Source organism: Limanda limanda, chromosome 2 (assembly GCF_963576545.1).
Source record: "Limanda limanda chromosome 2, fLimLim1.1, whole genome shotgun sequence".
NCBI classification, from domain to species: domain Eukaryota; kingdom Metazoa; phylum Chordata; class Actinopteri; order Pleuronectiformes; family Pleuronectidae; genus Limanda; species Limanda limanda.
Window position 1 is genome coordinate 12,275,841 of NC_083637.1, and position 21,921 is coordinate 12,297,761.

General features: G+C 40.7%; 1 protein-coding gene across 1 annotated transcript; it reads left to right on the forward strand.

Moving 5' to 3' along the window:
- Positions 1 to 167: 167 nt before the first annotated feature.
- On the forward strand, positions 168 to 12,189 carry dkk2 (dickkopf WNT signaling pathway inhibitor 2). The gene is made up of 4 exons (XM_061066713.1): positions 168 to 371; positions 9,860 to 10,013; positions 10,561 to 10,692; positions 11,939 to 12,189. The coding sequence occupies exons 1-4, from the start codon at positions 168 to 170 to the stop codon at positions 12,187 to 12,189; spliced, it is 741 nt and encodes a 246-aa protein (XP_060922696.1).
- The last annotated feature ends 9,732 nt before the right edge of the window (positions 12,190 to 21,921 follow it).

Genomic DNA, 21,921 nt, shown 5'->3' on the forward strand with positions numbered 1-21,921 from the left:
CTATACTACTCGAGTTTTGGAGTCTGGGGAAGAGTGACGCATGGACACTGCAAGGTCGCACACTTGTCATTGAGAAACTTTTTTTTTGTGCCACAAAAATCCGGCTTTTCAAGCAATTCTATATATATTTTTCGGTATCGCAGTATAAATATTATTTTTTATCGAGGATGCTCGTCTCTGCATGGAATAGATGCTGTGTTGTGATGTTTCTCGTCGCTGCGCTGAGGACCGGGACGTCCCAGGTATCAGAGACGCGCCCGAAGGCGAACTCCATCAAGCCGGGTTCGGTGGACGAGGCACCCACGACCGCTACGAACCGGTCCTCCACTGTGCACATCGGGATCACGAAGAAACATCACATCCTCACGCAGGTAATGTGAATTCTCCTTCTTCTCAGAGCACTTAAATTATAAATGGAGCGTCTAAAACAACATTTACGCACAGCCTTAAATGTGAGTATTTGAGAAAGTGGGGTGCACTCAGTGGAATATTATTAGCCGTAATGATTCCACATGGAGTGATTATTAATTTCAATAAACATGAAGAGAAGAGAGTGTCAGTTTTCTCAATTTAAATTCGATTATGAGTGCGCCATTGATGCTCACAAGCGTGCGTAATTGTGCGGTCTCGAAAAGTGTGCCCCTGGAGTTTCTGGAGGTGAACGCGTAAAATAGCCCTATGTTGTTAAAAAAAAAAAGTCTCATGTGTGAATCGTTATTGGAAATTGCAGGGATCGGACCCCCTCATAAACCCTAATTGCCTTTCAGACCTGACGCCACCGTCGGGTGCCTCGCACTTCCACAGTAAATCATTAATGCGAAATGTGAGAAAAAGTTAACACTTGGGGTAATTTTCTGTCTGGGTCTTAGTGTCATTAAAGTGGTCCAGACGCTTGCTGGGATTATGAGATTCTTACTGTGGGGCCTCTGAGGGATACTCTTACCAACCAGCCACTTAATACCCACTCAAAGAGTTATCAAGTCCTGCTGTTTCAACAAAGTGCCAAATTACGGTAGTTTGACGCAGGATCGCGAAATATTAAAGGTTTGGCAGCTTTTCCTTTCGGTGAAAGAAAAAAAAAGTTGTGAACATTATGAGTCAAGTGATTATCTTGGGGCATTCATCGCTTTGCTGGTAGATCAAAGTTCTCCATGTAATGTTAAAGAAGTTTTAGTTAAGTTTATGAGAGGGGTTTTAAAACTGATATAAATGTGGGTAACATATCATATGACATATCAGTCAAACAACAACCTGACTTCTACCAAAAAACTACCACTAAAAGTACACTCTCATCAAACATGTATTAGTATTAATATTGTGACCAGAGAGATGCTGTTGAGGTCTCAGCTTCTTTCTGAGCAGCAGATGGCACTGCCCCCCCCCCCTTTCTGCACCAGACACCCAGTGCATCAGCTCACCGCAACAGCTCTGTCTGCTTGACCTTACCTTTCAAGCATTTGTCTTTGAACACAGTGTTTACATTTGGCCGTGACCAACATATGTGATCGTGTTGAATATCTGTGAAGAGCGTTGTGCTGGGAGCGGCGCTCTGACATCCAGCTCAGACAGAAGTCAATTATGGAAAAGCCACTCACTCTCTCTCCTGTCCTCTATGGAGTGCAGAGACCCAACCTCAAGCGGCAGTGCCAGACCTCAATTTGAACGCCTGCTTACATCTTTGCCATCCCAATAATCTGGAGTGGTTTGGACGGGTGGACTGAGGGAAAACGATATATGAGTGCAGAGACCACCGTACTGTTATTAAAGTAAATGTCATGGTGTATATGGTTCTGTGTGTCCAAATTAGGCGGTTAATTGCATTTATGGCAAGAGGGGGTACACTGTATGTGTGTATGTACATGTGTGTGTCTCTGTGTGTGTGTCTGTGTGTGTGTGTGTGTGTTCTGGAAGTTAGAAGGTTTTCCAGGATTGTCAAGTCACAGCCGCAGCTCTGCCTTGGCCTGATTTGCGGCTCGACTCTGGCAGGATAACTTTACTGACCCTCGCTGTAAACGAACAGAACAAATCATAGATGAAACGCCTGCTCTCCTCATGAGGTTGTTATGGCAACGTGGGGCACTGATTTAGTTTACGAGCGATTACATGGACACTAATCAGCGAAATACAGCCCTGGTTTACACAAAACAACACATTACTGAGTAATTCTCTTTCTAAAGTGGTTCACACTAGGTACCCTCAAAAATATTTCAACCTCCCTCTACATTAGAGAAATTAATTACTGTTGATTAAGGCTTGGGTTTAACTTTGGAAAATGTGCATGCACCAACTCAAGTTTCTCTGCATTTCTCTGCATCTGCATTATGGGAAACCTCAATGCCAAAATCCCACAAGTAGATTTATGGTCAACTTGTCATGCTGTTGATTTTTGTTCCAGCTGGTGTGAAATTGTTGCCAGATTATATACCTCCACGGAGTTTGCACAGCGTTCAGGATGTAAACGATTGTGAGGTTGCTATTTATGTGATCAGGGATCTCCATAGTTCATCACCATGCCTAATTTTTAAATACTCCCCTTTCAAAACCTGCTCTCATCTCTTCAATCCGCAGTGAAACACAAGAAAATACATTGTTTGCATGATGTGAAGCAGCTGTTTGTGAGGCCTGAAAATCGAATGAATCAGATAAGGTCAAAAAAATCTCTGAACTTTGTAATTCAGCAAATTATCAAGCGAGATATTCCAGCCACCCTGGGGCTACAAGCCGCTGCAGCAGGAAACAAGGGTGTAATTTGGTATTTTATTCACCGCATTAGGAACTCTTGTCGAAGCAGCATTCGACAGCCTAATGCGTTTTTATTTCCTCTAGCTGCTGACAGCGTTTGGAGATAAGAGTCATATCAATCACTGTCAAGCCGGGGTCAGGTTTTGGCTGCCCCGGAGTCAGAGTGTTTTCTCGTTGTCCGACCCTTTGCACGTCAGCTTGACTGCGAGTAAAACCGACAAAACCCAAAACCTCTAAGACCTTGACAGCCGCCGCTCGTGGGTGGCACTGTTGGCTTCTTGGAAGGGAACCAACAGAAATGGATAGCGCCGGGCAGGCAGCGCTCACCACTCTAACCTCTGAACCCACAAGGGAACCGACAGTGTGGCTGCATTCATGCAGGACATGTCTGTAAAACACCAGCAGTCGGTCGGCCAGACTTAACTGGTTGCTTTATTTAAATCCACACAGAGAGATCACTTTAACAAGCGATCTCTGAGGGCTCGGCCTGTAAAAGTACAGCCACGTCTTTTACCTCTCTCTGTCTCAGCCCTGCCTGTCTCCTCTCCGGCTTAAAATAGCTGTTGGGTGATCCTAATGAGCTGAGAAAGAGAGCGAGAAGGCAGAGAGAGGTGTGACCGCTTGTTAGTGCCCGGCGGATATTCGTGCTCCAGTCTTCTGTCCTGTGGCCTTTCCAGTCTGTGGCTCCCTTGGGCACCGTGAAGGCTGTGCACTGGAGCCATTAGGAGTCTCCCATTTTGACCTCTTTTTTTACTGTAATTGGCCTTCTTAATGAGAGAGGAGACCCATTCCACCTCTCATTCCACAGGATTACACCTTTTAGAGCGGCACACCATCAAGAGCGTCCCCCCCTTTCTTCACATAGTCTTTGAAGAGCGCAGTCATGTGTGCCTTTTTTCATGTCCGATGAATAAGATCAACCCAGAATGTATACTTAACTTAAAGAAGGTCTATTTTTTGGAGACATGGGTTTATAGCGCTCAAAGGGACATGCCCATAAACACATGTGTTTTGAGTGATGAAAGACGCCAAGTTGTGTTTAAAGACATGGTTTGTAAGAGTGACTTGTGCGCAGCCATCCCTATGTTATCTGATACCGGCTGTCTGTGCTTTCAGGGCATATGAAGTTTGTTTACTCAGTGACATCGTTTATTTGACTCTGCAAGGCCCCTGCCACTCATTAACACCATTCACAGTTTCAGCTTATGTGCTTGATCTCAAGCTTTAGGGTCAAGTGCGATCACCGAGTTCTAAGAGGTGGGATGTGTATCAAATGTTTAATAAGTCCTTTACTTTAGCTTTTCAATCAACATCAATGAAATACCAGCATATATTTACTGATCTATCATAATACTCAGGTAGTGTCCCTCCATGTTGACTGAATGGAAGTTAGTTGGGTTGGAGAGGGGGGCAGGAAAAGGGGGTTGGGGCACACTATCATTTAGAAGAGTAGGGAAGTATTTTTTGTTGATTCATATGTGCATTGGTGGCCCACACCAGAAATTCCCTCCAGCAATTAGGTTGAAATACCCTCCAAATTGTAAATATTCCACTCACTCATATTGTTTGTTCATGCCAACTACAACAGAGATAGGGAACCGTCTTCCTATCAACGGCCAAGTTTTTATAGTATCCTTCACAGGCCGTAATAACTATTTGAACACATATTATAGAAATGTACAACGATGCTACTTCTTTGTTGAAGAGTCTGATGTGTGATGGTAGTGAGGATGATGATGCTGATGGTACTCTCAACTAGTTTTAGCCTCACCATTGGTAGTATCAGGTATCCGGCTTGGAAAGTACTCACTCGTACCAAACCCGGCATAGATTCCACACACAAAAGAGCTTGTGGGTCAGTGTTTATCATGTCTGCAGTTGCCTCACAGGTAAAAGCAAAATTGGAGATTTCTTTTGGTGTCCATTTTGTCAGTATAAGTGCTATGTCATTTATCTGCTCAGCGAAGGTTCTCTGACAAAATCGGACACTTTGGAACAATTTTGTCCATCGCTAGCAGCTCCACAGCGGCAATCAGGCAATTTATAAATTCACCCTCTGAACGAAGCTTTCGCGTCTAAGCTCATTGTAGAACTTGCCTGCACAACATCATCTCTCTCAGGATGTGGTCTTGTGAAAGCTGCTTGTTGGGCATGCGAACTCCGCTAATGAGCGTTAACTTCATCCAAGCGTATTTGTCCTCGCAACCCATCCAGTTTTGTGTGTTTCCAGCTGTAATGATGCTTGTGATTGGCCGTTTTTTATCGGTGTGAGCGCATCCCCCAAAATTTGGCACACAGGCTTTTCTGTTACTTCGACAAAAAATTAAATGTTTTTCCATTTTCTAACACAACTTTCTTTCCTCCCGACTGCTCTGAGCTGACTGTTCCCCACCCCTGGGTTAACATGACTACATTGTCAGGGTTAAGGGGCATGTGTAATCAAAGTTACAATAATAAACAGTACACTCAGTTAAAGTTAGGGAATGGTTATGGTTATGTAAAACTAAACAAGTTTACTTTTTGTTGGAAACGGGAAACAAATAGTCATCTTCTGCACTCAAATCTGATATTTTGTTGACCCATCCATCCACTTTGAACTTCTGCCTAGAATTGGTCACTCTTTTATATCATGTTATTGTCCTTTGCACCTCAAGAAAAAATGCGTAACGCAGGAAAGAGTCTCATTTTTTTAAACAAAAGTTTCAATCCTCCTTACTTTCCGAAAATATTTTCATTCTCTCTCTAAATTTTAATCCCTCGCACTAAGCAGAGGAGACATTGTTAGTGTTATTTTTATGCATTACAGGGCACTTCCATCGAATTATATCAGCGCTTTGGAATGAGGTAAATAGAAGGTAAATAAGGGATCCTGCAACCAGGATGGATGGTTTAAAGCCCTGTATATCCTGTAGTAAATCCCTTGTAGATTGTTGCTCCCGCACATTTAAGTTTCCTCATCAAAGTCACGGTGTTTTACCAGCACGGAGGCAGCACGAGACAGGGCCAGGGGCTTCCCTTTTGACTCTCTGTCTGTCTCGTCCTTTATCGTCTCACCAGCATACCAAGAGAGGCTGTCGAGTACACAGTCCTCAGCCCACTTCCTGCGCAGGATTCAAAGCTGTGCTTTTATGTGCAAAAGCTGTCTGGGGAAAAATAAGGGAGCAACAGAAAAAAGATAGGAGATGAATGAGATGCATCCAAATGAAGCCCTGTCTCTCAGAAGTTGCGAATGAGCCATTTTAAAACACAAGATAAGTCGATATTATCCGCCGCGATTTGGGGTCAGCCTTGTATCATTGGGTTTCAAAGGGCTGTCTCGTGGTTTGAGCCATGATGGAGGAGGTGAGCCCCAACCCTCTTTTTCTACACAACCCCCCTCCACCCACCCGCTGTAATTGATCCAAATCTGCCATCCAGAAAGACAGATAGGAATCAAAGCAGCTAGTGTGAAGTACTACTGCGCGTGGCCGGTGCCATTTGTCATCATAATCAGATAACGGCAAAAAACTGCTGCTGTTGTCTTGAACTTCTCGACAGTCTATTTCCTACAGTTTTTACTACGTAGCTGTGATTTCAACAACACTTCATGGCAATGTAGATTTTTTCCTGATAGAGAAGTGGATGCAGGTGCAAAAAAGTTTACGTGGAACTTTGAAGGGGTGGGGTGACATCTGTTATCTGGATTTTGAGCTAGAGCAGCACGAAGACATGTTGGCGAAAATGTTTATTAGATTGAATAGATGAAATCATTAATACTAATCTAATTTATGTGTGTGTGTGTGTGTGTGTTTGTGTGTTTGTTTGTGTGCGTGTGTCACCTAGAGGCGATTAGATTGGCTTAGATAAGAAACTGGGGCAAACCTCAGAAAAGCTCCTTTATTCTTTTTCATTTCGGCCCCTTTTTAAACACATATAAATGTAAAAATGAAAGTGTTCTTTCAGGGAGTTTTCACACAGTCCCAGACGGCTAAGACAAATCAATTGATCTTCAATAAATACTAACACCATCCAAATCCCTTAGATTTACTGTCATTTGTAGCTCTTATGTTTCTGTTTATTTCAGAATTGACAAAAAATGAGAAGCATTGCATTAATCAGTGAGATTCAGAGGTGCTGGACAGCAGATTTTATTTTTACTTTAGAGAGGCTAACCCCTCCCCCCTGTTTCCAGTTGTGATGCTAAGCTATAATAATCCTTCCTGGCTCCAGTTTTCCTGGATTCACGTACATCATTTAAGTCTCTGCAAGTAAGCAAATAAGAGATAAGATTACCCCAAAATGTTAAACCTTTTCTTCTCTCAAAGAAAAGCTTGGATTTTAGGATTGTGATTCCATGAAGTTGGATACTGCACTTCCCATAAACTTGATAGCATCTTTATTAGATCCTACCTGCCTGGTCAACACACCCATGTCTGTCAAACGTCTTTTGTTTAGTCTCTTGTTTAAGCTGAGATAGCGCTGATGACATAACCAAGATTATTTTTCAAAGACTTCAACAAAGTTGCTACAGAACCACAAAAGACACCATGCAAGTGTTTTTCCAGGCTCACCTGAAGTCATCATAATGACTTTCCCCTATAAAACAAGGCCAGTAGATTTTCTGGGAACTCTATTTTTAACAAAGTCGTAATTAAGCAATATTTAGAGCGCATAAAAAAAAATAATAATCAAGATTTCATTACTTTCATCAACACATTACGCATCTGGATCATGGGAACCGGACACAATGATGGATGAACATTCAGGTTAATATTCTTGCTAATTTCTCATTGCCTCCATGTGTTTCCAGCCTGAGAAAGTGGCATCCCTCCAACAAGTCTAATCTTGTTCGCTTTCTGAGGCGCAGGGACATCGAGCAACAACTTCTAATGTGATACGCGATATCCGAGAGCTGATTTAAACACATGTGGTGTACATTCACGTTTGGGGTGACGCCTGTGTTTTTGGGCCTGCTCAGCTGACCATAATACCCCGAATGGAGTTTGCTATTTATCGTGGCTGTAAAGACTTTACTCTGATTTAAACCTCTTTCATATCCATTCATATGTTTATTGTTCCATGTTTGTCAGTGGTAAACCACACTAAATCTGCTCTGTCAGTGCCGGGCCAGCTCAGTGTGGTTGTGGTGCCTGTGGTGGTGTGCCAGCTAAATATGTTGTTCTAATGTCAGTCCACAGTGGACATGATTTACACAATTAGAATCCATATCCTGCACATTTCTCCTACAGATCTGCATATATGATTTGGTGTCGAGTTGTTCAAATGTCTGACAGCTCAGTCCACCCATTCCAGCCATGACGCTCTGGAATCAAACAGAGGGGTTTAAAATAAGATAAATATATTCCAGCAGCTGGAAGAACAAAGTTTCCTGACCTCTACTGTGACCCGAACCAGAATACTGGTGCTTCCCCTCCGCGGCTCAGAATGTCCCTCACTGTTGATTAGTTCAGTGCGAATTCACAGCTTTAATTCACTTGTCTGGGCAGTTCATTTGATTTGTGACACAATTTATGGTGAGCTTCTTTGCTCCCGCTCCAACACTAATGGCGATGGGACTTGTGCATGTGCAAGGAATTATATCAAGGCAGCAGTTCCAGTAAAACGTCCCATTGGTGCACAAATCTGTTATGGAAAAAGTGAGCTTGGCTTTAATTGTTCTGCGCGTTGTTGTGGACGAGGGATTATTATGTAAAGTGGTGTTTTTTTCCTAGTTTGATCATTTCACGGTACTTACGGAAAAGACCCTCAGACTTTGAGCAGGTTTTGCTGGAACATAGAGGACATGTCTCAACCTTTTAGAATAAAAAACAAGAACATCACGGTGAATTGAGAATAATTAGGGGCAATAATTACCCCTCAATTATGTCTGCAGAGTCATTTAGCTTCCGAACACAGAGAATTAAGTATTTTTGGCTTTATTGTCTGGGACTAATCAAAATAATGACCACACAAGACATGTTAACACCTACAACATGTGGTCATATCTTCTCTCTTATCTGGACACGTAGATGTCTCAGATTCCTATGCCGAGGTTTTTATATTTGTGCTGCACAGTCTGCTGCCGCCAACAAAATGAAATGAGGGGAATGCCATTTGTTTTTGATGTCCCATACTTCAATTGAGAAACTCATACACAATGTAATGCCCTATCCAGAACCAATGATGCAGGCAGCTCTCCAAAGACAGTTGGAAAACCTTTAATTAAAAACAAAGTTTGCCTGGTTTTCATCAGCGTCATGCAAACACATCTATTTTAAGCAGCTGCATTTATCTATATTTACTACATGTTTGCAGTGATGTACAGTATGTGCCCAAAATCTATTTACATTTGTTGTTCAGAGGGATTTCTTTGATATAAAATACAAAACAGATAAAGTAACCTATACAATCTCAAACATGAAAAACTGCATTGAGTCTTTCTCTGGTCTTGTTTTTGGTCCAAACAACATTTTTACGCAACAATTTAACTGAGCGATACTGAAGACCAATTTAAGAGCCGATGTGAGGGCACAACCATTAGTCAGGTTGAGTGTTGTTTTCTGGGCTAAGAGTCTCTCCAAGGACCTATAAACCGGAATGCATTTTATTTGGCTTGTTAACAGCTTGCTACAATTTGAACTGTGGGGCAACAATTAGATGAAATGCTGTGATTGCGTTTGGTCTGTGTGAGTTGATGTGTGCTGGGTGTTCTTCTCTTCCACAGCAGTGCTTCGACAGTACAGCAAGCTGATCATTTGGTAAATATTTGGCTGGACATTGATGTCCTAGTGTGGGAAGGGAGAGATTCTCATGTACTGTGTGAATCCCAGGACCAAACTAATTGCCCATTAAGACAGAGGAGATTAGCGGCATTGGATGTTGAACAGTCTGACAGTGAACTGCAGGATCAATACGTCTATGGGTGTGATGGGTCCAGATAATGACATACTGATTAGATGCAACAGTTTAAAGACCATGTGGGAAGAGACATTTTGATATAAATGTCTGATATCACTGAAACTATCCTCTCTAACCTCACCTAAGTGTAGATGAATATGTGCAATGTACTATCCTTTCTTTCCAGAAGCAAAACAAAGGTGTATTTTCCACATATTGAGTAAATGCACGTTATCGTCAGCAGGTGTATCCGTGCAGCAGTGACCAGGAGTGCACAGTGGGCAGCTACTGTCACAGCCCTCAACAGGCTCCCTCCCGCTGCCTCAACTGCCGCAGAAGGAAGAAGCGCTGCCATCGGGACGCCATGTGCTGTCGGGGGAACCGCTGCAGCAACTGTGCGTACCTGACAAACACACACAAACACACACACACACACACACAAACACACACGTACGCATGCATACTTTTCTCACCCTTAGATCCTATGTTATGTTGTGCCTGCACGGTGCAACTCAGAAATGTGATTTTTCCGTCTCTCGTGCAAATCTTCTGGAAAAAGGTGACTTGTTCAAGGTCAATGAACAAACAGTATCTAGCCCAGAGACTTGAGGGAAGGAGCCAATACATTTAAATAATGCTGAACACATGCTTTTAAGACAGAACCTTGAAACCAGGGCTGAACTGTTTTAAATAGATGCCCAGAGGTTAGGAGTCAGTGCTCACATTTTGGCATGTTGTCTCAGCAGTAAACAGTGTGAATGTCATGAATATGTATGTGTTTGCTTACAGAGGCCAGAGAGCTTCAGTTGAAATTGCTTTTAACTGATGTAGCTGCATAGTGACAGGAGGTTACCTACATTCACAGTTTTGGTTAGTTTTACGTCCATGTTAGTATATTTCTGTTTCTGTTGTTTAACCATTTTCTCTTGTCTTTGTGTGCAGATATTTGTGTCCCTATCTCAGAGAGTGTGCTCTCACCTCACATCTCAGCGTTGGACGAGAATTACAAACACTCCACTAAAGACCACAACTGGAAGAAGAGCAGCAAAGCACAAGCCAAGCATTCTCTCAAAGGTAAGATTTGACTGTGTGTTCCTGAAGTCATGTTTAAAACATGCCCACAAGAATCCTCGCCCCCTCTTAACACTGTTGCTGTTGTCTTTTCTTTCATCGTTCATTCCCACTGAACCTGGTCTGGGTGGCTGAATCTTTCTGTTGTTCACAGTCCTACAGAGTTCACGGGCGACGCCAGTCCACAAACTATGTTGATAATTACCTCTCTGCTCGTATGTCAGTGTCTGTGAGCCCAGAGCGCAGCATGGCGAGCCCAGAAGAAACCACAATGCCCCTGCTGTTTCTGCACCTTCATAAGCCCGTACGAACACTTTCGCTGACAGCACCTATTGTGTGGTACACAAGTGAAAACCACAGAATGCAGATTTAGCACGATTATAGCTAATAATGCAGTGAGACCCCTGCTTATGCTGATTTAAGGTAATATGAGGACCTGCCCATAAAGTAATAGATTTAACGAGACTCTTAAATTACTCGACTCTAATGCACTTTCAAGACAGCAGGCTGTAATACTAAAATAAATGTGAAAATAGCAGTGTCATTTTAAGTTACTATAAATAAGGCCGTTTATTTCACTTGTGCTTGACTCACTCCCTTTCATTAAACATTATTACACTATAATGGCCTGACACAAAGTCGCTGCTTGAGAAAAGTCTCAAACCCGCAGAATCTGTGGTGTTGAAACCAGTGGACGAGCAGCCGTCCCTCGTGCTGACGGTCGGAGCTTCATATTGAAATAACTAATCAGCGGCTTGCGGTTCTGTCAGGGATACAGGAAGACTGGTTTAAATGATAAAGCAGCCTTTGGCAAGAGATGACATATATTTAAAAGTCACAGGAAAGAAAAAAAAAACTGTATGAATTACAAACTTATTGAAGTGATACTAACCTCCTGCCAAAAACATCAGACCTACACGAGATGGGATTAATAGTTAATATACAGGATAGGCAACATGTTTGCTTGACTCATGATGAAAGCTCAATGTTTCTGACATGGCCACTTGAAAGGGTCCGTATGGATACAGCTAAATGAACAATGATTTTACATTTCTTTGTCTTTAAACTCTTTAAAACTCCAAGATGCTGGATGGTTTCAAATTACACGCGGGTCTTTTATGTCTCTGATGAAGCATTTGTTTCTGCTTTCCTTGTTTTTTCAAGTTCTGCCAACTTGGTACGCCGTTCAGAATTTGATGTTGTTTGGTTCACCACTGATCGGCGCGGTTCCCTGTGTTCCTTCTCTCAGGGCACGAGGGCGACTCCTGCCTGCGCTCATCCGACTGCTCGGAGGGCTACTGCTGCGCCCGCCATTTCTGGACCAAAATCTGCAAGCCGGTGCTGATGCAGGGAGAGGTGTGCACTAAGCAGAGGAAGAAAGGCGCTCACGGCTTGGAGATCTTCCAGCGCTGTGACTGCGCCAAGGGCCTCTCCTGCAAGGTGTGGAAAGACGCCACCCCCTCGTCCAAGTCCAGGCTCCACATGTGCCAGAAGATCTGAAGCGGAGGCAGCTGCTGTCGGCATAGAAGTCTCCGTCTCCATCTGCCAGGGAAAGTTTTTTTAAAAGATGGGTTGTGGCTGTATTGAAAAGGAGCAAAAGACAGAGACTAACAAGAGACAGAACAGACTGTGTGGGTTCAAGCCCGCTACTCAGCAAGCGCAGAGTGAATGGGAATGCTTTAATGTGTCGGCTGTGAGTGTTCCATCCTTGTAACCACATACGGTACAAACAGGCACCATCACACACACACACACACACACACACACACACACACACACACACACACACGCAGACACACACCTCACAGATTGAGATCAATGAGCTCATGGTGTGTTTGCTCACAGTTACAACAAACCTTTCTACACATTCTCGTTGACATTCAGGGAGCCACAGAGTTAGCCAGTAGATGCTGCGATAGCTGGTGTTTCAAGATGGAGGCAGTAGACGTAGCAGTTTCATCGAGCTTCAGCTTATAACAATAAGAGAGGTAGACTATTTACATAGAAGACATATTTTTTACGGCACAGTACATTCTTTACCAAAGTCCAAGATTAAAGTTTAAATTAGACGGTTCATATCCTGCGTTTCACTACTGGATCTGAGTTTTTTTAATCTTTTGTCTCATTCAGAATCTCACAACTAGTAACAATGTCCAGACCCCATAAATACCAGTCATATCATATAAGGAACTAATTGCATTCACTGTTCACTCCGGCTTGACTTGTGTGAAGAATGGAAGAACATTTACATCGCAGTGATGGGTTTCATCTGGAGCATTAGCTCCTCGCCCCGAATTCTAGCCACAAGAAGAGCGATAAGGTTCTGTGTCCGCTGTGGAAAACGCTTTTGATCCGTCAGATACAGCTGAAATCTATTGTGATACAACTGTGCGGGATAAAACAGTTTACGCCGAGGTAGTGCTCTGTTGCAGACTCGGTGGTTCCGATACCAGACGGAGAATGGTTCTGCTTTTCCAATCACATGATTCAAGGATACGATAGAAGTGCAATTTTTTCCGTTTACAAAGCCAGTAGGAAAGGACACGTGCAGATTGATTCGATTTACAAACATGCTTCATAAACCTGACGTTTTCATAGAGAATTACAGGATGAATCAACATTTTGTGTATTGTTCTGTTTTTTCAAATATGACTTGCATTCTTTCTTCTTACAATACTGTTCAGTTGGAAAAACTAAGCTGGAGGTGAAGCAATGCTTCTGTCGGTACCACTCCTTCAAACAACCACTCGTTACCTACATAGTCAACATTATATCACATTCGCCTCCTTTTGCTTTAGAGTTGTTTGAGCATCAAATCCACATATTTTGTAACCATTTGAAATATCAATAAGCTCTTATATTGTAAATAGATTGGAAACAATGAAAATGTATTTAAGAATCGATGTATATCATGTACATATAATAAAAATATGAATCCTGAACATTACAGCAAAAATGATCTAGGTGAGAAGAGTAAAGGGAAGACAAGTCGGACAGATTCAAAATAATGTAGTCATGATAAAAGCTGTGTATAGAGAGTAAAGGCGTGGGTAGCTTTGACTGATGCATTGAAAGGAGAGTTCCTTTAGACAATGAAAAGCACATTCATTTCCAAAATAGTTTGTGTAAATGGTTTCAAGAATTATGTCCCACTAAATATTGTTTGTGTGAATACTTCCCATGATTTTTTTTTTTGTGTATTTACAATGATGAATGAATAAAAGAATGTATTTTGTAACACTGGTTGCAGTTTGTTTTTGCTCATTGTGTTGATAATTGTGTAGAGTTTTTACTATATAGGACAGGAGATGATGAAAAGATATCTAAATATCGGACTATAATAATTACTGGTTAATGGGACAGGGCATCACCAAACAAGTTTAATTTACTTGAACATAGACATTAAAGAAACAACATTTGAAACCTGTATCATGCACATCCATGTTAAGACATTCAATAAGTTTTCTTCACATGTTACCATCACTTATAGATTAGTGATGACCAATAATGTGAAACCATCAGTTCTATTAGAGTTACTACACACCCAGCATAATCACATTGCATATATACTGAATAATATATTTGTTTGAAGCAAAAATATCAATAAGCTCTAAACCAAGCTGAAATGATATTTTGACAATAAAAATGCATTCGAGAGTTGTTAACATTAGAGCCCTTATAACCATAAGAGTCATTATAACCTGATGTGTTGCAGATGGGATTCTAACCTCTCGCAGTGAATGTACAGTGTCCAGTGTTTAGTTCAGGTCAAGACGATAATATAATCTCATAAATAGAATATCACTGCAATAGAAATGTGAGAATTCTTGATGAAGGGTTAAATGCATCCCTGTCTTTATTTTTAACATCGTGTTTGGCAACGTCATCTGAAAGCTCTCCCAGAGAACACTTAGTGAACAATACGTTATTTTTGGAACAATATTGAACAACTTGAATGGGACGTATTTTTGTCTGTTCCCAAAAGAGTCCGAGGTCTTTTCCATTTATCAGAGATGAACATTTTCCAGGAACCTCTGCATCATTACAGTGCTGCTATTGTTCTTCCCATTGTCTTTTGTTGTGTTAAAAAAATTAACTTTTCTTAAATTGATGTATTGATTTGTTAGTTTAGTTTTCAAATTTTTATTCCCCTTGCTCTAGATGAGACAAATGAGGAAAAGTATTAAAACTAGTGACAACTCTTTCAGCAGTGGTGCCATGCCGCTACTTTGAAACAGATGTCTGGTTTATGGGACATTAGAGTTACAGTGCTACAATATATTTTCCGCAATATTATTTATGATTTACAAGAGTTGTCTTGTAAATTCCCCAGACCTACTGTCAGCACACATTTTTATTGCAACACAGAAAGTATACGTAGATTTGCTCAACTCAATTCATTCAGTAAGAATTTTTTCGGGGTGTGAGTTCTATGAAATGTCTATAGGACAGATTCATTGGATGTTTTCAGGCTTTATAAGATATTGTACGTGTCTTTTTTATAGAAATCTTCTCAGTCAGAGGAGATCAAACCCTGCCCTGTTAAAAAAAAGCTCTTTTGAGTGAGTTTACGTCTCATTGTCTTAAAAAAGCAGAGAAACAATCTGTTTAGGAAAATCCTACTCGCACACCAGCTGCTTTGTTTTCTCCCTGTTAATCTGAAATAATACATATTCAGTTTTTCCTTCAGTCATTAGCCCGTTTTACAGACTATGTGGAAAAGTCCGGGAGTGACCTGTTATGTAAATGTGTTCACCAGATGTTCAATATTCAAAAGTACCCCTAAAGTTAAAAGCACTTATACTAATATCGACTGTTTTTCGTCTTCATCTTCTTCTTGTTATAAACAACTGAAGCAATCTCATCTAAAAGAAATTACAAGGAACATTTCCACAATATACACCCAGGTTTGATGGATATTTCATTGCCCCTCTCAATTTGAGGCGATGAAAGACACAATCAATCATTTTCTCACATTCCTTAACAGTAAAAAGCTGAAAGCTCCAATAATTATTCAGCACCACACTCTGCGCTCTGCACTTCACAAGGTCGTGTTTTCGATCCAGCAAGTGTCCAGTCGTTTTATACATGTGCTTTTGATCGAAAGTAATGACTCTACCCTACCTTTGTTTGGACACGGTTTCTATTGGCTGAAATATTGGATGCCTTTTTTTATCTTCACAGACACCGAAAGGGTACATTCAGGGTGACTGGAGACTTCAGGTCTCCAATGGAAAGTAGAGGTAGATACAGAAAAGAAAGCACTTTTCTCCAGCTCCAGGCCACCCACAGGCTCTGGGGTCTCCACCAAGAACCTGCTAATGAGCGAGCGACTGTCACTGGCTCTGCACTTTCCAGCGTGTGTCAGCAGAAAATACAACTGAGGGAGTTCGCACAGACAGGTTTGACTGCCCATGAAGTTGCCAGCTATGTAAATATGCAAAATGATTCAGTGGAAGGCTTTGATTTTGTGCCTGTGTTGGCACCGTGCAAATCATAAATGTAATTTGGGTTTGTATGGCTCATATCATTTACTGTGGCAGAGAGGGAAAGTCTTCTCATGCAAGCAGACTGAATGGCTTCATCACATGATCCCCTGCATCTGTGTGTGATGTTAAAGCTCATGATGGTCATCATTTTGATTCTAATTGTGGTACAAAAGTCCTGTGCTTTTATCAGATGTTTTTATCCAGAGCAAAGCCAAAGGAACAGATAGTCCCGAGGAGAAATTCTTGAGAATATATAGAAAGTAGACGGCAGGAAATATGATGTTGGATACTTGGCCCTTCTGTCACAGGGTGGTCATGCTCTATTTTTCAGAGCTTGGATGGGAATCAAAAGTTTACTATTAACTGTGCAGCAATTGCAGAAGTAATTTTGATCTGCAGGAAATCGGGAGACAATATACAGCGGTTTCATGTAGCATCTAAATGCAATTTGGATTTGGTGCAATTTAATTTGGATCTTGTATCGACAAGGTCACTCTTTGTTAACTCACATTTTATAAATCACATATGATATATTTTACAGTGTTTGATCTGAAATGGTATTCACACAAGTACTAGTAGTGGACTAAAGCATCAGTGTTTGTTCAGCAGAAAAATGATCCCTGCTTGTTATCAATTAAATTGCAACTAACTCATCAATATTAAGATTGTAGCTGACTGAGGTAAACTCAGTTTCAACTCCTTTAGATACAATACAATAGTTTAGTCCAGTGGTTTCCAACTGAGAGTCGTCCCCCTTCCAGAGGGTCAAGATCGATCTGGGGGTTGCAGGATGATTAATGTGGAAAGAAAGTAGAAAAACAAAGTTCTGCTACATAAATTTTAGACTTTTAGCTATTTTGTTTTTTTGGTGAAATAATGGACAGTTGTACCTCCTTTGTGAACCAAACAGTTATTTAAATGAAACCATCTGAAACATTCACAGGGTAATGTCTCAACTTGTGGACATTAGAAATATGTCGAGGCTTTCCTAGTGGACATTGTTTTTTGTTAAAGGGCAAAAGCAAGTCCCTGGTTAAATAAACCCTTTACAAGGTCAGACCATGTGTTTTTATCTAAGATCTTTATATAAAAAGAAGTTAGTTCCTTCATCTGTCAAATTAATGTAGTGAAGTGAATGAATGTTACCACGTATAAAGCATAAAATGTGAATGAGTACCTTAGAACTGCACCTGAGCACAGAACCTGAGTAAAATCCCTTAGTTTGTTTTTCCATTGTCATTGGAAGCAGCAGGTTTAATCATTGATTCATTAGCACGACAATTAAATGAAATGTCATGGTTCATTTGAAATTGAAATGTTTGGTACAAACCATTTCTTATGTTTAAATAACAAAAACTCTTTTGCTTTTTTTCGTTTAAGGTCACAATTTATTATCAACCACAGAGAACATGAAGTATGTTGAGGGCTGTTATAAATATATAGAAGCGGCCATAGCTATATGAGATATAGAATAACGCCTCAGCCCAAGGGCTCCATGCTGTGTTTATCTCCTGTATCTCAGAGTCTGCTGTGAGTAAAACAATCATTAGAGTTGGCAAACTTTTGGTTTTATCATTGCAGCAAGGTTCACGGACATTATTTTCCATGACCTCCCTCTCCCAGCAGCACATGCTCCAAGAAAAGATCCATTAATACAACAGAGGTTATCCAAATAGATGAAATCCCTCTGCCAGCTCTCAGTCGCTGGACCCCTGCCTGTTCCACCACTGCTTTCTGTCAGTTCTCAGTATCTCTGCTCCCCTATTATTAAACAGTAGAATTAGTACTTAATGGAAATACCACATTAGGTGTACAGCAATCCAATAAGCAAAAACTAAATGTCATATAGAGACATTCACTGTGGGAAGTCATGAAAGATTATGTCAATTCTGACAGTAAGTAGTACGTTAATCATGTTTTACCTTCTAGTGTTTCTATCATCTGCAACACTCAATTCAATATTTGTACTGTATTAAAATCTTCCCAACTTCCACTGTGACTTTATCTTTCTAACCAACATTATACTTCAATTCTCAGTCAGTGGACCATTTGTTAATGCTCATCCATCTCTAGGTTTGTCGGATCAACTTGAACCAATAACAGATTATGGAGCCGACATGCTTTTCCCTTTGTGCTGGGCTACAAAATGTAAGTTTATTTTTTGTTGCATTTTGCACCTTCATTTCACGGAAAGGTCAATTTAGATTTGTCTTATGCTTAGACCAATTTTTAAAGTTGTCTAAAACCTTAAAATGACTTTATATGCATACATATATATCTATAGAGAGAGAGAGAGAGAGAATAATCGTTGACAGGAAATGTAAACAAAGCATGATTCAAATTTTAAAAAGGCATTGAATTCATAACTGTTCAAAAGAAAACAATGACTGGTGCTTGATTACAAAAGACTGACAGTGACAGTAACTTTTTCTCTGGGGCAAAGTTTCCACATAGACCAACACTTTCATGTTGTTGCTTCTTGTCTTATATTAAGACTAAATAACTTTGATGCAAACATTTCTTGAAAAAATGACTGAAATGTTCCGGTCTTGACAATAAAACTATTCTACTTTGAACAATTTGTCTGATTAAAAAAAAAAAACTTCCACTCCCTGCCTATCATTGACATATTGATAAAGCAGATTAAATATATTAAACAGTAAAATTTGAAAATAGATTTTTGCTTACATCTTAAGTCTGTTCACATTAGGCTTTATTAGAGTGAATGCTTTAAAACGTTTTTGCCCTCGAGTCTGCACATCTGCACAGTGAAGGCCTAACATAAAACATCCACACAACCACATTGAATCCAATGGAGTCATATTAGGTTAGAAGCCAGTTAACGGAATTTTTCAAACCCCCATATAGCCGTTTTCAGACATGACCTCCGTGTAAAATCCCGATATTTGGCTCAAAAGGAGTTTACAGAGTTTCCTTTTCACAACGCAGAAGAAGGTTTTCTGCACAGACTCGTTCACAAAAGCAACAAATCCTCCGCATTATTCAGGCGGGAGGTGGAGCAGCCGGGTGCAGCTGAAAGTGAAATATTAAAGGAATAGTAGTCTGTAGCGTAGATCACGTGATTTTGTTGAAAGCACCCTGACACCGTTTTTAGCTCTTATCACAACAAACTTTCTTGACATCTTCGTTGGTGCCTTCTACGTGTGTCTGCACTTTTTCACCGGGAGATATTTGTTATTTCTTTCATTTTTGTGTCTACTCGCTCTCAGTGAATCTAGCAGGGGATCCCCTGCTGTGTTCACACATCGACTTTCCTGGATTTCTTACGTACTTAATGGTAGAACAGCAGGTGGATAAAGTCCATAGAAACTGCAGAGCGTGTAACTCTGACATTTGCGCTCACACATGCACCTCCTCCGGAGAAAATACGGAGGAGTCCAGTGCATGTCAGAAAGCAGTTTGATGCTTGATGCTGTTTGTCTTTGTTTGTGTAGTTGACACATGTTCTCATAAGTCTCCAGGCTGTTCTCCATGGGTGACCAAATAATTTTCCGATTCGGTCAGTCTTCAAAGCTGTGGAATTTGTATTATGTTGTGTTTATGTTATACATGTTCATTACCAGACATTTATTATTGCTAAATCTGTTAAGTGTTATACATATGATCTGACCTTGTTATAGTGGCTGCGATTTCAAATTGGTTAGTTTATTTATCTGCCACCTGGATCTAACTGGGGAGACATGTTGAGTACCATGCAACTTTAGAGGAGAAAGAAAGTTTTCCATCATTGGCAGGTTGGGATGCAGAAAGAAGGGAATGCTGCTGGATGTGCCAAACCTCAAGCATTTCCCTTTCCTTTCCATATTTTCTGTATTTGTATTTATTGATTTCTGGTTTTGCACTTGTGAAGTCAAACTCTCTTTCATGCAACGTGTGGGACACATTAGAAGAACAAACACACGTGGCATGCTGCCAATGAGTTTTAGTCTAGTAGGTCGGCTCAAAGGTTTCAGATGGACGGTTCATCTGGACATTAAGCAGTTCATCCAAATTATACATCCAATTACTTCATGCTCAAGCTATGAATCAGACATGTGCTCAAACAATTTCTCCTCTCTTTCTCCTGAGGTCTCACATCTGCCTAACAGCCTACTCTGATGGGTAATGTCTGCCTATGTATACAGTTCATCTTAATATGTGTACAGCCTAATGTTTATTTATATATGTACAGCATATGCATCCAGACCTTATTATAGCTCTAACTTCGATATCAGCTCAAATCTTGTGCGATAATTCAGCAGAGCAGCATCAGTGCAGAGAAAAGTTTGTTTCGGAGTCGATATTGTTCCTCATGACAGCATTTAAATCTTTATAATAAAGTAATTTACACCTGCTTGAATATCATCTCCAACTCGCTCTGGGGGTCATGACTCTTCTCTCGCTTTTTCAGTCTGGGAACATCTGTTTTGGCTTCCTTGAGCTTTGCGTCTGCCAGACGAAAGTGTGTTCGAATTTATGAGAATCCCACAGGGAAGTAGTTGTTTGTCGGTACACGCATTTCTTTTCTTTTCAGGAAACAGCATGGAGACAAAGGCCAACTGAAACAAGCAATTACGAAAGAAATGCCACCCTGGCGAGTGCAGATTGGAACAATGGAAGTTGAGCAAGACAACGGAGAAAAAGCATGTCAAGTTGCTCTGATTTACGTACACGGAACTAATGCAAGAACGCCTGCACTTGATGCCTGTTGTTAGTTAGTAATCATGCTTAATTTTCATGCCAAACATATGTTTATCCGTGACCTTTCGGGTTTTCTACATTTCGCAGACTTTATGAGCTAGCTATTTAAAATCCTTAAAATTATTCCAAGACACAATAAGGTCAGCTGCACTACAGCCTGCACAAAACCATTAAGAAAATCAACATAAAATGCTACATTTTTATAAAACGCTATAATCATTAAGTGGTTACGCCTGAAAAATAGACTTAATTGTGCCACACCACAGATCTTGAATAACAGGAGGTTAAAGCGATGGCAGTGGGAGCCTGAGTCAACAACAGGGCAAAGTTGGAAATAAACTGCCTTGGGTTCCAAAATCCCCAGGAGACTAAAAGCAACTGGTTCACTCTGTGGCAACTGACCAAATGTATATGTGGCTCTTTCTAAAGAAACCTTCGAGTATGCTTGTTTTTTAAATAGGTGTACTCCTATCTTCTTAAGGTACCCAACAATATAAATCTTGGATTCATGTGAAACTTGTTTGAAACTGTCCCCCATGCCTGAAGAAGATGCCTGTGATGCCTGAATTAGCATTAGTATGTGTGCACACAAATACCGTCTTGTTGTTCATATGTTGGAACATAGAGATAGTTCTTAGTACAAGGAAAGGTAAGATAGGACTGTTACTTTGTTTTTGTGTATGCTTGTATCACTGCTTAGCCAATATTTTTGTTTTGTAGTTTCAATGTGCAAGCACTTTTAGCATTTCAAAAGGAAAGGTTTACAGGATATGGAGTAACTGAAACATTTGGCAAATTAACACTCTCACTCGATTTTGGCTGGTGTTTCTAGAATACAGACTTGAACAGAACAGATCAGCTAACATAAAACATTATAAACCTAGTAAGCAGGTCCAAGCAGTGGGCAAACAATACACAGAGGGTGTGCTAATCTGGATTGGGGCGCTCTTCAAAATCTAACTCTTAACACACAAACTATTGTCATGATCAATGTTGTTCTCTACGGCCCTGAAAAGAAAAAAACACACAACCCTCTGAACTC

Excerpts from the sequence above, each read along its gene's own strand:
- dkk2 (XM_061066713.1), top strand. The coding sequence starts at position 168 with ATGCTCGTCTCTGCATGGAATAGATGCTGTGTTGTGATGTTTCTCGTC. Across the intron at positions 372-9,859 it reads AACATCACATCCTCACGCAG|CAGGTGTATCCGTGCAGCAG; the intron begins GTAATGTGAATT and ends CGTTATCGTCAG. Across the intron at positions 10,014-10,560 it reads GGGGAACCGCTGCAGCAACT|ATATTTGTGTCCCTATCTCA; the intron begins GTGCGTACCTGA and ends CTTTGTGTGCAG.